The following is a 14,354-nucleotide window of genomic DNA, read 5'->3' as shown; positions in this document are numbered from 1 at the left end:
TACAAGGCTTTCATCCGCAGCTCAATGGAATACTGCTCTCCCCTCTGGGCTGGTGCTCCTGCCTCACACCTAGCTCGTCTTCACGCTGTTGAAACCAAAGCATTCAGAATCATTGGAATCTCCCGCGATGAAGCTAACTCCAAGGGCCTCTCACTCACTCACCGCAGGCAGGTTGGTGGTCTTTCCATCTTCTACCGACTCCTCTCTGGCCTTGCCCCCCCAGCTCTCTCTGGGCTCTGTCCCGCAAATATTCCTACAGGTCGCACAAGATCTGCCTGCAACCCTCTTATGGTCAAACTGCCAAAATCAAGACTCTCTGCTCACCTTCACTCCTTCATTCCTCTTTTCTCCCGCCTCTGGAACAAACTCCCTCACTCTCTTCAATCCCACTCCACCCTCCAGGTCTTTAAAACAGCTGTTCACCACCATCTCTTATCTTCCCCCATCCAAAACCTTGATCTTTTCTACCCCCGCTAATTTCACCCCAATTCCACTTTTTTGAAATACCAACTTCTGTCCTGGAAGTCATTGGTGTCCTTGTGTTTTATACTTCTCCCTCCACCCCCCCCCCCCCCTTCCCATGCCTCCTCCCCCCAAGCCCTCTCCCTTCCACACATCTCCCTGCTCTCAAATGTTGTGTTTGTGTGCTTCACCTTCTCTCCCCATCTTGTTTTCCACTCCCGCTTTTTATATATTTTGTTTGTCTGGTTGATTTGTTTGTGAAGTAAATGTTAGCTCTTTCACGAGCCTCGATTCAGTATACAAAAAAAAAAAAAAAAAAAAAAAAGACTGGTAGGCAGTATACGCCGATGATGCACTGCCTGTCTCCAAAACAATGGTGGCCACACACGCTATTGAAAGGGGACTGACATTGCACCCTGTGCTGTTCTGTACTGTAGAACAAACTGATGAGATGGTGTATCTTGGTCAAAAACTTGACATGTCATCAATAAAATGCCAATGTTTCAATTAGCAATTGTTGGTTTGTTTTATTTTGAACTGTTACAATTTTATTACATTTCAAACAAGTGGTAAGTTTCGTCTGGTGTGAACAGCCAAGGCGACGTGCCACCTCACGGTAGCTCAGTCCGCCTTGCAGCATGCCCAGGGCACGCTGCCATTGATCCCTTGACAATCATGGCATGTTGATTGAAATGCCCATTTTGCACTGGCCTTTTTAAAACCAATATCAAGACATCACGTGCAGCTCATTAAAATCATCCCGTACCCCTTGGCTAATCACTGACAGTCAAAACGGCTGTTCAACAGCTGTGCTATGAAGTGACCATTGAAGGTTCAAGTGACTATCCGTGACCATTTTGTCTGACAGTGAGGACACTATTGTCCACAAATAAGTTCACACATTTACAACACGCAGTGTTATTGTTGATATTTAAAGGTTTCAAAGGTGGTAAGTTTCTTTTGCGTTTCAGTATAGATAAAGGTGATATAATATGACAAATATCATGAAACATTTACATTTTGTAGTCCATTGTATAATTTAAATAAACATAAATGCAAATATCACATGTGGAAAAAGTAAGTACACCCTTGGCACTAATAGGTGGTATTGCCCCCTTTGGCAGAAACAACCTCAAGTAGGTGTTTCTTATAACTGTCTACCAGTCTCTGACATCGACTGGGAGAAATTTTTGCCCACTCCTCCATGCAGAATTCTTTCAGCTGTGCGATGTTTGAGGGGTTTCTTGCATGCACAGCTCGTTTCAAATCCCCCCCACAACATCTCGATGGGATTTAGATCCGGACTTTGACTTCACCATTCCAGAACCCTCCATTTCTTTCTTTTCAGCCATTCCTTGGTGGATTTACTGGTATGTTTAGGGTCATTGTCATGTTGCAAGGTCCACCTTCGGTTGAGCTTCAACTTTCTGACAGATGGCCTCACATTATCCTCAAGCACCCTCTGGTACAACGAAGAATTCATTGTGGATTCTATGATGGTGAGCTGCCCAGGCCCTGATGCAGCAAAGCTGCCCCAACCCATAATATTTCCACCACCATGCTTTACAGTTGGTATCAGGTTCTTGTGGTCAAATGCTGTCTTTGGTTTTCGCCAAACATGTCTTCTGGTACTGTGGCCAAATAGCTCTGGCTTTGACTCATCTGTCCAGAGCACATTGTTCCAGAAGTGCTGGTCTTTGCCTTGGTGTTCATTGGCAAACATTAGTCTTGCCCTGATGTTCTTTCTGGACAGCAAAGGTTTCCTCCTGGCACACCTCCCATGTAGATCAAATTTTTGCAGCCTCTTTCTAATGGTAGACTCGTGCACTTTGATATCAACAGTGGCAAGAGCTACCTGTAGGTCCCCTGATGACATTCTGGGGTTCTTCGAGCCTTCTTTCAGCATCTTGTGGTCTGTTCTCGTGCTGAACTTGCTGGGGCGGCTTGGCCTGAACAAGTTGGCAGTTGTTTGGAATCTTCTCCACTTGCAGATGATCTTCCAGACAGTCGAATGATTGATTTCAAATTGTTTGGAGATCTTTTCAAATCCCTTCCCAGACTCGTAGGCATCTATAAACTTCTTTCTGAAGGCCTCAGAGAGCTCTTTTGATCTAGGCATGGTGACGCCGCACACTTCAACAACAAAGAGCAAACCAAACTAAATGCCTGATGTTTAAATAAGACAGGTGCCTCCAAGATCCTCTCTAACGATGTTCTAATCATTTGCACCTGAGCTGGTGCACATGATTCTAATTTTAGGTATTTGAAGTAGTGATAAATTTCGGGGTGTACTTACTTTTTCCACATGTGAAATTTGCCTTTATGTTTATTTAAATTATACAATGGACTACAAAATGTAAATGTTTCATGATATTTGTTATATTACTAGGGCATGCCCGTACTATATCTATATCTAAAATTATATCCCCCCCTCTATTTACATGAAATGGTTTGGTCCATGAAATGTTTTGGTCCATTCGCAACGCCAAAGCGAACGGCGAACGCTTTACATGAAATGGTTTGGTCCATGAAATGTTTTGGTCCATTCGCAACGCCAAAGCGAACGGCGAACGGCTTGCGAGTACAGTGACAATCCCCCCGGGGTTTTAATTAGTTTTAAAACATCGTTTAACGCCAACATAGCGCCAACATAGTTTGCCGACGGGAAATAAATGAATACGCTCTCAAATGTGCCATCCGAGGCAGAGTGTGTCCGCCACGTTCGGCACACGCGATAGCTCGCTGCTCTCTGATTGGTTGAATCGTTTTTTGGACATAGCTCGGTAAGTAATTGTCCGATTAATATGAAACCTTGAAAAGGCACATCCTCGGGTCCCCAGCAATATACCTGGCAAGTTTCAAGTATATCGGACCCGTGGTTGTCGAGAAACAGCGGTCACAGACAAACAAACAAACGTACAAACGTACAAACAAACAAACACACAGAGATTACTGGAATTATAGATAGATATCACCTTTATCTATCAATATTGTTGAAATGAAGATCAAATAGCTCTATGTTGAAATATGTTGAAAAAGTCAAAACTTTACATGGGGTGTACTTACTTTTTCACGTCACTGTACTCTGCAGGTGGGGAGAAGGGCGGAGCATCGTTTACGTGTCGCCACTCACGTTTATAACCCCCCCCCCCCCCCCCCCCGTGTGTGTGTGTGTGTGTGTGTGATTCGACATAAGAATCAGAGCATCGTTGGACATAAGAATTGAAAATCATAAGAGATAGAATTGTGAGAAACAAAAATAAACAAGAAAGAGCAATCAGAGATTGCAAACCCTCGCCAGGATGTATTTTCAGTGGTTTTTAAGGCTTTTATGTTAAAACAAACATGGGGGCCGAACCATGTAACCGATGACGTCATCATTTTTTCTAAACTAATTTTGTCCGAGATTATGCTCAAGAAATTTCATCTTGATCGGATTAAGTTTTGTACTTGTCGAATGATGTCATAATGGAGGCACCTATAACATCATCATTATCACATTTTATTCCCCGTGGAGAGTTCTTTACAATGAGCCATGTCTCAATTTTTTCTATTCAGCACTTTCGGAGATATGGAGGTGCAATTGTTTTCGGTTTTTCCAAGATGGCGGCGAAACCACGTGACCTATAACGTCATAATTGTCATTAAAAATTATACAGGTGGAGTTGCACCTATGGTGAAATTTTCCTGTCTTACAAAAGTTGCATTACTTACAAAAGGACCAAATTATAGAGAAAATAAAAGAATAAACTGGAATAAAGCAATGGAACTTACAATGATGGGACTGGGTGAATGGATGAGAGAACAAATTGAAAAACACAAAGTACCAAACACACAATTTGGCTTTATGGTTGGAGGAGGTAGAGAAAAATGTGAAAAGGAGAGTTGTTGAATTGAAAAGAAAAGTTCGAATCAATAATCCAAAGGCAATTTTAAACAATCCAGAGACACGTGATTGCTTAAGGCAGCTTCAAACACAATATGTTATTGTTCCAATTGACAAAGCAAATAATAATATTGCATTTGTATGTAAAACATTCTACATTCAAACACTTTTGGAAGAATTGGGCTTAGACAGGGGAATTTCAAAGACCTACAAAATAAGTAATGACAACAAAACAGACTTGATACAACACCAGACAAATCACTCAACGGTGAGGAGACTGTTAGTTCTGGATAAACACCATCAATTACCATTCATTTACTGGATCCCAAAAATGCACAAACACCCTTGTAAGATGAGGTTTATCATCGCAAGTAGAGAATGTAGTTTGAAACATTTGTCGGGTAGTTTAGCAGTGGCAATAAACTAATCTATAAATGCTTAAAAAACTACCATGAAAAAGTGAAGTTTTATTCTGGTATTAAGAAATTCTGGATCATTGACAATTCCAAACTGGTAATCGACAGTGTCCACAACATTAATAACAAGAAAAAGAGCAATCAGAGATTGCAAACCCTTTCCAGGATGTATTTTCAGTGATTTTTAAGGTTTTTGTGTTAAAACCAATATGGCGGCCGAACAACGTGATCGATGACACCATCATTTTTTTTTTCTCGACCAATTTATGCCTACATGGCGCTCAAGAAATTTCATCTTGAGCGGATGAAGTTTTGTCCTTGTCGAATTATGACGTCATAATTGAGGCAGCTATGACAACATCATTAACATATTTTATTTCCCATGGAGAGTTCCTTACAATGAGCCATGTCTCAATTTTTTCTATTCAGCGCTTTCCGATATATAGAGGTGCAAAGTTTTTCGATTTTTCCAAGATGGCGGCCGAACCACGTGACCTATGACGTCATAATTATCATTAAAAAATTCTACAGGTGGAGTTGCACCTATGGTGAAAATTTCCTGTCAATCGGACCAACGTTTGCAGAGAAAATCACATTTATTCTGTGCGGACAAACCGCCAAACAGACAGACAAAACAAATGAAAAATCGGTCAGAGACCGAGGACTTGTAGTGTAGCAGCATAGCAAACCTGTTGTGCATTTTGTGATACAAGCACCAAATTTGGCACAAATGTACATTAATATGTTGCGAACATTTTCAGATATTGGGCCACTTGAAATTCCGTAATTTTTTTTTTCAAATTTTTTCAAATTTCGTAATTTCAAATTTTTCGGGTGACACCGTCACAATTTCGGTCTTCGAGGCCGGCCGATATAGTGGGGCGGCTTAGCCCAAATATTCAAAAGAATTGTGCATTTTGTGATACAAGCACCAAATTTGGCACAAATGTACATTAATATGTTGCGAACATTGTGTGGTCAGCAATGAAGACGAGAGTCTGAATTACATGTATGCAAAAGACCTTGTGAACCAGTGAAGCAAATACACGGGTAAGCATGAATTAAATCTAGGGCATGATATAATTTCCATGATGTTTACCTCTACACTCAATGGTGGAAGGAGGTAATGTTTTGATCCCAGCTTGTCTGTATGTCTGTTTGTCTGTTAGTCCACAAAATTCCAGACAAAGCTTGTAGTAGTGGTAGTTGTAGTGGTAGTGGTGATAACAGAAATTGTTATATAGAACTGAACTTATATTATTATTATATGCAGAAAATAACTTCATTTCTATATGCCCTGCAGTGGACAGGTTAATTGGTTTATGCACTGAAGGGGTCACCCTGGTGTGCACTGCTGTGTTCTGCCTCACTGAGTTGTTCAGGTATGATGTACTCAGCACAAGCTTCCGGTCGGCCCGGAGGTGGGAGTGCGGGGCCTGTCACGGAACGTCAAAACAAACGGCCTGCCGGGGCCGCCCAAAAGTCGGGCGTGAGGGGCGCGTCCACTAATGGAACGCCTCTCGCTTCCCAGATCGAGGGCCACGTGGTCAGGAGAACCTCGTCCCTTCCGGTCACACTTTGCCTATCGGCCGGCCTCGAAGACCGAAATTGTGACGGTGTCACCCGAAAAATTTGAAATTACGAAATTTGAAAAAATTTGAAAAAAAAAATTACGGAATTTCAAGTGGCCCAATATCTGAAAATGTTCGCAACATATTAATGTACATTTGTGACAAATTTGGTGCTTGTATCACAAAATGCACAATTCATTTGAATATTTGGGCTAAGCCGCCCCACTATTGCCGGAATGTACTTTTTTATCGGCCATTTTGGACAAATAGAACGGCCGAACCACGTGACCGATGACGTCATTATTAACATATTTTATTCCCCATGGAGAGTTCTTTACAATGAGCCATGTCTCAATTTTTTCTATTCAGCACTTTCAGAGCTGTAGAGGTGCAAAGTTTTTCGGTTTCTCCAAGATGGCGGCCGAACCACGTGACCGATGACGTCATAATTATTTTTTTTCTCCACCAGTTTATGCCGTCATGTCGCTCAAAAAATTGCATCTTGATTGCATCGTCAATTACATCTTGATACTTATCAATTATCGAATTATGACGTCATAATGGAGGCCTTGGGCCGAGAGTTAAAAATTGGGCACAGTCTTTTGCAGGGCAAGACAAATGTGAGTGTAAAGTTTGGCGATTCTATGTGCAACGGTGTAGACGTAGTACTGCACACAAACAGACAGACAAACAGACAAACAGACAGACAGACAAACCAACCAATCAACATACTTGCCGGAATCTTTTTGGGCAAGTAACAAATGAAAAATCACTCACAGAGCGACACTTGGCAAAAGAGAACAAAGCAGAATGGCACTCAGCAGAGCATCCTGTCGACCTCTTATATAATTGGTGGTTGAATTCAGTCAGCCGATACGTAAATCCTCTTCAAATTTCAAGTCAATCGGATGAAAATTGAGGATTTTAGAAATTTGAAAAAAAGTGGTTGACCTTTGGCCTATATTGACCTTTTGGCCTATGTTGATCTCAAAAATAGTTGGTGGTTGAATTCAGTTCGCCGATATGTAAATCCTATTCAAATCTCAAGTCAATCAGATGAAAATTGAGGATTTTAGAAATTTGAAATGGTTGTTGACCTTTGGCCTATGTTGACCTTTTGGCCTATGCTGATCTCAAAAATAGTTGGTGGTTGAATTCGGTTTTCCGATATGTATATCCTATTCAAATTTCAAGTCAATCGGATGAAAATTGAGGATTTTAGAAATTTGAAAAGAGTGGTTGGCCTTTGGCCTATGTTGACCTTTTGACCTTTTGACTCCAAAAATATATAGGATTTTGTCGGACCACGAACTCTACCATTTGATAAAGTTTCGTGAAGATCGGTTTAAAATTGTGTCCTGTAGGCAAATATAAGTGAGCGGACAGACAAACACACACAAACGAACACACACACTCACACGCACACACACACACACACACACACACACACAATTCGGAGTGATCAACATACTTGCAAAAAATTTTTTTTTTTTTTGCCAAGTAACAAATGGACTCAAATGCAATTCCCTCTCGTCTGGCGAGGGTAACAAGGGTAAGGCAAAATGTTTTTCAACTTTTGATTTTTCCACATTGTCCACAAACATTCCACGTGACAAGCTAGTGGAGCGAGCGAGCATGACAAGCTAGTGACCTGCTCTGCATTGGACAGAGCAATAGATAAAGCATTTGCAGGAGGTAATAAAGTATGCATTAATGTATATCAAAACAGAGCACACTGGGCTGTAAAAGATAATCAATATTCATGAAGTTTTTCAAAAAGTAAACTCAAAGAAAGTATTCGATTTCTGCTAAACAAGTTTCTTTACATTTGGCAGCAAGATACTCCAGCAGACAGTGGGGTTACCGAATGGTTCAGATCCGGCCCCTTTCTTTGCTAATATGTGTGTGTGTGTGTGTGTGTGTGTGTGTGTGTGTGTGTGTGTGTGTGTGTGTGTGACCCACTCCCCCCCCCCCCCGCCCCCCATGTGTGTGCAACCCACTCCCGTGTGTGTGTGTGTGTGTGTGTGTGTGTGTGTGTGTGTGTGTGTGTGTGTGTGTGTGTAACCCACTCACATGTGTGTGTGTGTGACCGACTCCCCTGTGGGTGATCCACTCGCTGGTGCAGTGTGCGTGATGGGGGCAGGGAGAGAGAGAATTTGAGCTCTTGAAGTCACATTTTACATGAGATGTAATCACACATTTCTGTATTTGTATTTCCCATGTGCACGCACATGCATTCACATGTTATCAGAAGTAAATACATTGTGTAGATTACATCATTTGTCGATCTGATAAATTGCCAGTAACCAGTTTGTAAAACGGAATGTGCAACATCTAAATGAAGACGTCCATGCCTGTGGGATTCCCATGGGTGACCCCACTAGTAGCTTTATATTTACGCTCACCAGAGGAGAGGGTATTGCATTTGAGTCCGTTTGTTTGTTTGTCTGTCTGTCGGTCTGTCTGTTTGTCTGTTTGTTTGTCCGCACAGAATATATATGATTTTCTCTGCAACCGTTGGTCCGATTGACAGGAAATTTTCACCATAGGTGCAACGCCACCTGTATAATTTTTTAATGATAATGATGACGTCGTATGTCACGTGGTTCGGCCGCCATCTTGGAAAAAATCGAAAAACCGAAAAACTTTGCACCTCTATGTCTTGGAAAACGCTGAATAGAAAAAATTGAGACATGGCTCATTGTAAAGAACTCTCCATCGGGAATAAAATATGTTAATGATGATGCCATAGGTGCCTCCATTATGACGTCATAATTCGACAAGTAAAAAACTTTATCCTATTAAAATGAAATTTCTTGATCATAATCTGGAGCATCAATTGGTGGAGAAAAAATATAATGATGACGTCATCGGTCACGTGGTTCTCGGTTGCCATATTTGTTTTAACACAAAAGCCTTAAAATCACCAAAATCGCGTCCTGGCGAGGGTCTGCAATCTCTGATTGCTCTTTCTTGTTTGTAGATGTTATTCATTGCAATTTTTTTTTTAATTATCTTGATTTTCATTTCATATTGTAAATCATTCATAATTCAGCTTTTGACTGCGATGATTTAATAATAAAACCATGAATTGAATTGAATTAATTATGTACTGTTCGAATATACCTTTCAACCCTTTGGACTGCTGAGACCCCTTCGAACTTATAAGTCCCCAAAAACTCTTAAGACCACCAAGACCTCTAAAGACAAAAAGATTAGTAAAGACCCCAAAAACCATTAAAGACCCTAAAGACCCAGAGGACCCAAAATATGCAGAAGACCCAAAAGATACAAAAAATCCCGAAGACCATTAAAGACCACAAAGACCCTTAAGATCCCAAAGACCAATAAGACTCTTTAGACCCATTAAACCAGCTTGGACCCATGACCATTTAGAGCTTTAGACCACTTGTACGTTTTTCGATTAGGAATAAATAACAACTAAATAACATCATATCCGGTCGAGATCGACCCAATGATGGTGATGATGATGAAATAACATCACCAATATTACTAATGTACATTGTTTGTGTGAAAAAAAATTGTATTATGATTGCTGTAAATCATGACAACACAGCAACTCAAATTCAGTCAGGTCATTATCCTCAATTAAAACAAGCCCGTGCCTCTGTATTTTGGGGAGTCAAACCTGGACCCACTTTGACCCCCCGTATTTCCCCAAAGGGGCAGATTTTTTTGAATGCCATGAACAAACTTTATTCACAACACAACAAATATCATTTGTGCCAAATTTGGTCGCAATCCCATCAGCGGTTTCGGAGAAGAAGTTTCAAGTGTTTACGGATGGACGGACGGACGGACGACGCGCCATCGCATAAGCTCCCCTGCACTTCGTTCCAGATGAGCTAAAAATCAGGATAAAAACCAAAACATTGCATGCTTGTTCATGGTCACGTAGATAGCTCAGATGGTCAGAGCACTGGTACGGTTCACCAAAGGAGGACCTAGGTTCGATTCCTGGTCTGGACACGTAATTTTCCCACATATATCAATTAAAGATAAAAACAGTAATCTGTATTTTATTGTCCATTGTTCCATCAATGATATAAATTTAGAACCTTGCGTAATTGTAATAAATTTTCAAAACTTTGTTTTTTTTTAGGAAAAGTCTTTGACCCAACATTCTTCTTCACCTCGGCGGTATCGAACGTCATTTGCTCAGTTATATTCGGTGAGCGCTTCGACTACGACAATGCCACGTTTGTGAAGCTTCTTGCAGTCATGAACAAGGAGCTGCATTTATTGGGAAGCATCTGGACTCAGGTGTGTTTTTGTGTGTGTGACACCAACCACAATTTGCCGAAAGCAGACGTTAGGACCTTCGAAAGCAAAGGCGGAGAGGTCGATTGAAACTTTTCCGAGCTGTTAAAAGCTTGTGTTTATTTTATGATTCTCATGAAAGGCAGGTATCATTTTTCATATTTTGCCTTTTTACCTTTGCCACCGAAGGTGGATGGGGGTTATGTTTTCACCCCTGTCTGTCTGTTTGTTTGTCTGTTTGTGAACAGGATATCTGAAAACAGTTGTGGACGAATACAAACGAAATTTGGTGAGAGGTTTAGTTTGTGACAAGGACTTGAACCTGGCCATGGCTCTGAGCTCCTCATTTAACATGGGGAGGACGTATTCCGCTGCGCATTCCTGGCGTCAATGTGCACTCAGGATCTGGATTTCATTGCGATATTCAGGCAGATGCCCGAGGGTTTGAGGTGGTCGAGTGGTGGGTATCTTGTGATGGGACTGTGGTGGAGGTGTAGTGATTGAGTGTTGATTGAAGCGACGTGGTTGAATATTGACCAATTAAGGTGTGAGGTTGGTCGTTGTCTGGCGGTGAAGTACGGTGATTTTTGTATGGTACGGTAGAGGTAGTTGATAGAGCGGTGGTGAGTAAATTGTGGTTGAGGTACCGTGGGTTAAGGTAATGATTGTTGGAAATTGGCCTGTGGATTCAAATTGCCGGTGTGTACCCGGGTTTAGAATAGGTACACCGTATCCCTGCGTGTCCTAAGAGGCAACTAAAAGGGTTGGCGTCAGGAAGGGCATCCGGCCATAAAACATTGCCTCAAAAGAGGAACCATTACAATTGCATATGGGCAGGCTACGGCACGAAGTACCCCGTGGGGGACCTCACTCCCTCTCGTCAAAAATAAAGGGGGAAACCCGATCGAAGCAAGGGTGGAAATCACTCCATTTATGACGACGAAACGTCTCATGCCCCACGTGGAGATCGGTTTCTGAGGTTTTGGACATGGAATGGAGGGACAATGACGGGGAGATCAGGAGAAGTGGTGGAAGTATTGGTCAGAAGAAGAGTGGACATATGTTGTGTGCAGAAGACGAGATGGAAGTGAAGTGGTGTGAGAATGGTGAAGGATAGGCAGGGACAGAAATACAAATTTGTGTGGCAAGGGTGCCCGGAATGCGTGCATGGTGTTGGTGTCCTGTTTTCTGAGGAATTTGTAGACAGTGTGGTGAGTGTGACTAGAGTGAGTGAAAGGTTGATGATGGTGAAAATGATGATTGGAAAGCTCTTGGTGAACGTCATCTCGGGATATGCTCCGCAGGTTGGTCGGAGCGATGAAGAGAAGGACAAGTTCTGGTGTGCGATAGAGAAGCTGATGGAAAACGTGAAAGATGAGGAAGTTGTTGTGGTAGGAGGAGACCTAAATGGACATGTGGGAAGGAGTATAGACGGTTTTGAGGGAGTTCATGGGGGTTACTGATATGGTGTGAGGAATTGAGAAGGTGAAAGGATTTTGGAGTTTGCTGATGGAGCTGGTTTGTTGATTTGTAATACTCAGTTCCAGAAAGAGGATAATAAGCTTGTTACATACACGTCAGGTGGGTCGACGACAACCGTTGACTACCTGATTGTGCGTCGGCGAGATAGGGGGCACCTCCGGGACACAAAGGTGATCCCCGGGGAGGAGGCTGTTTCACAGCACCACTTGGTTGTCTGCGACATAAGGGTGAAATGTGCGAGGAGAGCTCGGTGGGTGAAGTACCAACCGACAATGAAGGTGTGGAGGTTGAAAGAGGTGACTGTGTAGGAGGCATTAAAAGAGAGGCTGAGTATGGTAGAGGATGATATGGTTGAGCTTGAAAGTGGTTGGATGTCAATGAAAGATAGTCTGTTGGGAGCCGTTGGTGGGTTATGTGGATGGATTAAAAGACCACCGAGGCACTCGGAAACATGGTGGTGGGATGATGAAGTTGGAAAGAGGATTGACGAGAAGAGGAAGAATTTCAAGGAGTGGCAGAAGGTGAAGGGTATGGGAGCAGAAAAGGCAGAGCATGAAAGTTATAAGGCAGCCAAGAAGGCTGCAAAGAAAGAGGTAGCAAAGGCGCAGGAGGCATGTTGTAAAATGTTCGAAAAATGCTTGGATTCAGAAGAGGGTCAAAGAGCGGTATTCAGGATTGCAAAGCAGAGAGCGAAAGAGAGGTGTGATGTGATGGGGGTGAGTTGCTCGAAGGATGAAGTGGGACAAATCGTTGTGGACCCAGATGGAATTAAAGGAAGATGGAAGAGATATATGGAAATGCTGTTGAATGCAGAGAATGAATGGGACGGCAACATAGAGAGTAACCCAGTTTTAGGACCTGCAGAGAAAATAACTGAGAAGGAAGTTGAGGAAGCAATAAATGCAATGAAGAGTAGAAAAGTGGGAGGGCCGACGGGATTTGTGGGAGATATGTTGGAGGCAGCTGGAAGTTGGGGTGTGAAGAGAATGACAGAGATCAGTAATCTGGTGGTAAAAGAAGGCCGCATTCCAGTGGATTTGTAACTGAGTACCCTCGTCCCTCTATAGAAGGAGAAAGGTGACCCTCTGGACTGTGGCTCGTATCAAGCGATAAAGTTATTAGAGCATGGAATGAAGGTATTGGAAAGGGTGTTGGAGAAGAGGATAAGGAAGAAAGTGAAAATTGATGAAATGCAGTTTGGATTTATGCCAGGAAGAGGAATGACAGACGTGCTTTTTATTGGAAGGCATTTGCAGGAGAAGTACATGGAGAAGAGGAAGAAGTTGTTTCTTCGGTTTGTTGATCTGGAGAAAGCATTCAATGGGGTTCCATGCGGAGTCGTGACATGGGCATTGAGGAAGTTAGGAGTGGAGGAATGGTTGATCAGAGTAGTGATGGCAATGTAAAAAAGAGCGTGCACAGCTGTAAGGACATAGGACGGGAACAGTGGTGAGTTTGAGGTGAAGGTGGGAGTGCATCAGGGGCGTTACTAAGTCCACTACTATTTGTAGCTGTGACTGTGATGGAGGTGCTGGCTCGGAACATAAAGCAGGGTTTACCGTGGGAGTTGTTGTCTGCAGATGATCTGGTGTTGATTGCAGAGAGTATGGATGGACTGAAGGAGAAGATGAATAAGTGGAAGGAATGTATGGAGACAAAAGGTCTGAAGGTGAATATCGGAAAGACGAAGGTGATGGCAAGTGGTAAAGCATGTGGTGAGGTAGAAATAACTTGGAAGTGGCCGTGTGCTGTGTGCAGGAAGGGTGTCGGAGTGAACTCCATTCAATGTACAATATGCACAGAGTGGGTTCATCAAAAATGTAGTGGTCTGAGAGGGTCAATAACCAGTGTGGCAGCTACATTCAAGTGTAAGATGTGCACAGAGGGAGCTGCAGATGGAGGAAATGTTGAGTTGGATCTTGGAGATGGCGTGAAGCTGGAAGGTGTGAAAACAGTTTGCTACCTCGGAGACATGCTGAATGGAGAAGGTGGATTAGACTCGGCAACGGTTGCTGGAGTGAGATGTGCATGGAAGAAGTTTCCGGAACTGAGTGGCGTGCTGACGAGGAGGGGAGTGTCGTTGAAGCTGAAGGGAAAGGTGGATGCTGCATGTGTGAGAAGTGTTATGATTCATGGGAGCGACACATGGGTAATGAATGTGGAGCAGCAATGAAGGCTTGAAAGGGTGGAAATGCGAATGGTTCGGTGGATGTGCGGAGTATCGTTGAGAGAGAGGAAGACAAATGATGAATTGCG

General features: G+C 42.7%; 1 protein-coding gene across 1 annotated transcript in view; it reads left to right on the top strand.

Annotated features, from left to right (window-relative positions):
• LOC137434346 (cytochrome P450 2F2-like) overlaps positions 1 to 14,354 on the top strand; it is a 122,220-nt gene that overhangs the window by 20,700 nt on the left and 87,166 nt on the right. Inside the window, exon 4 of the mRNA XM_078785437.1 lies at positions 10,459 to 10,619. Coding sequence (XP_078641563.1) covers positions 10,459 to 10,619 — 161 coding nt within the window. The remainder of the gene's footprint in view (positions 1 to 10,458; positions 10,620 to 14,354) is intronic.

The sequence above is a fragment of the Myxine glutinosa genome, chromosome 10 (assembly GCF_964187855.1).
Source record: "Myxine glutinosa chromosome 10, kmMyxGlut1.1, whole genome shotgun sequence".
Classification (NCBI taxonomy): Eukaryota; Metazoa; Chordata; class Myxini; order Myxiniformes; family Myxinidae; genus Myxine; species Myxine glutinosa.
The sequence above is the reverse complement of the archived record's forward strand: the minus strand, read 5'-3'. Positions and strand labels throughout refer to the sequence as shown.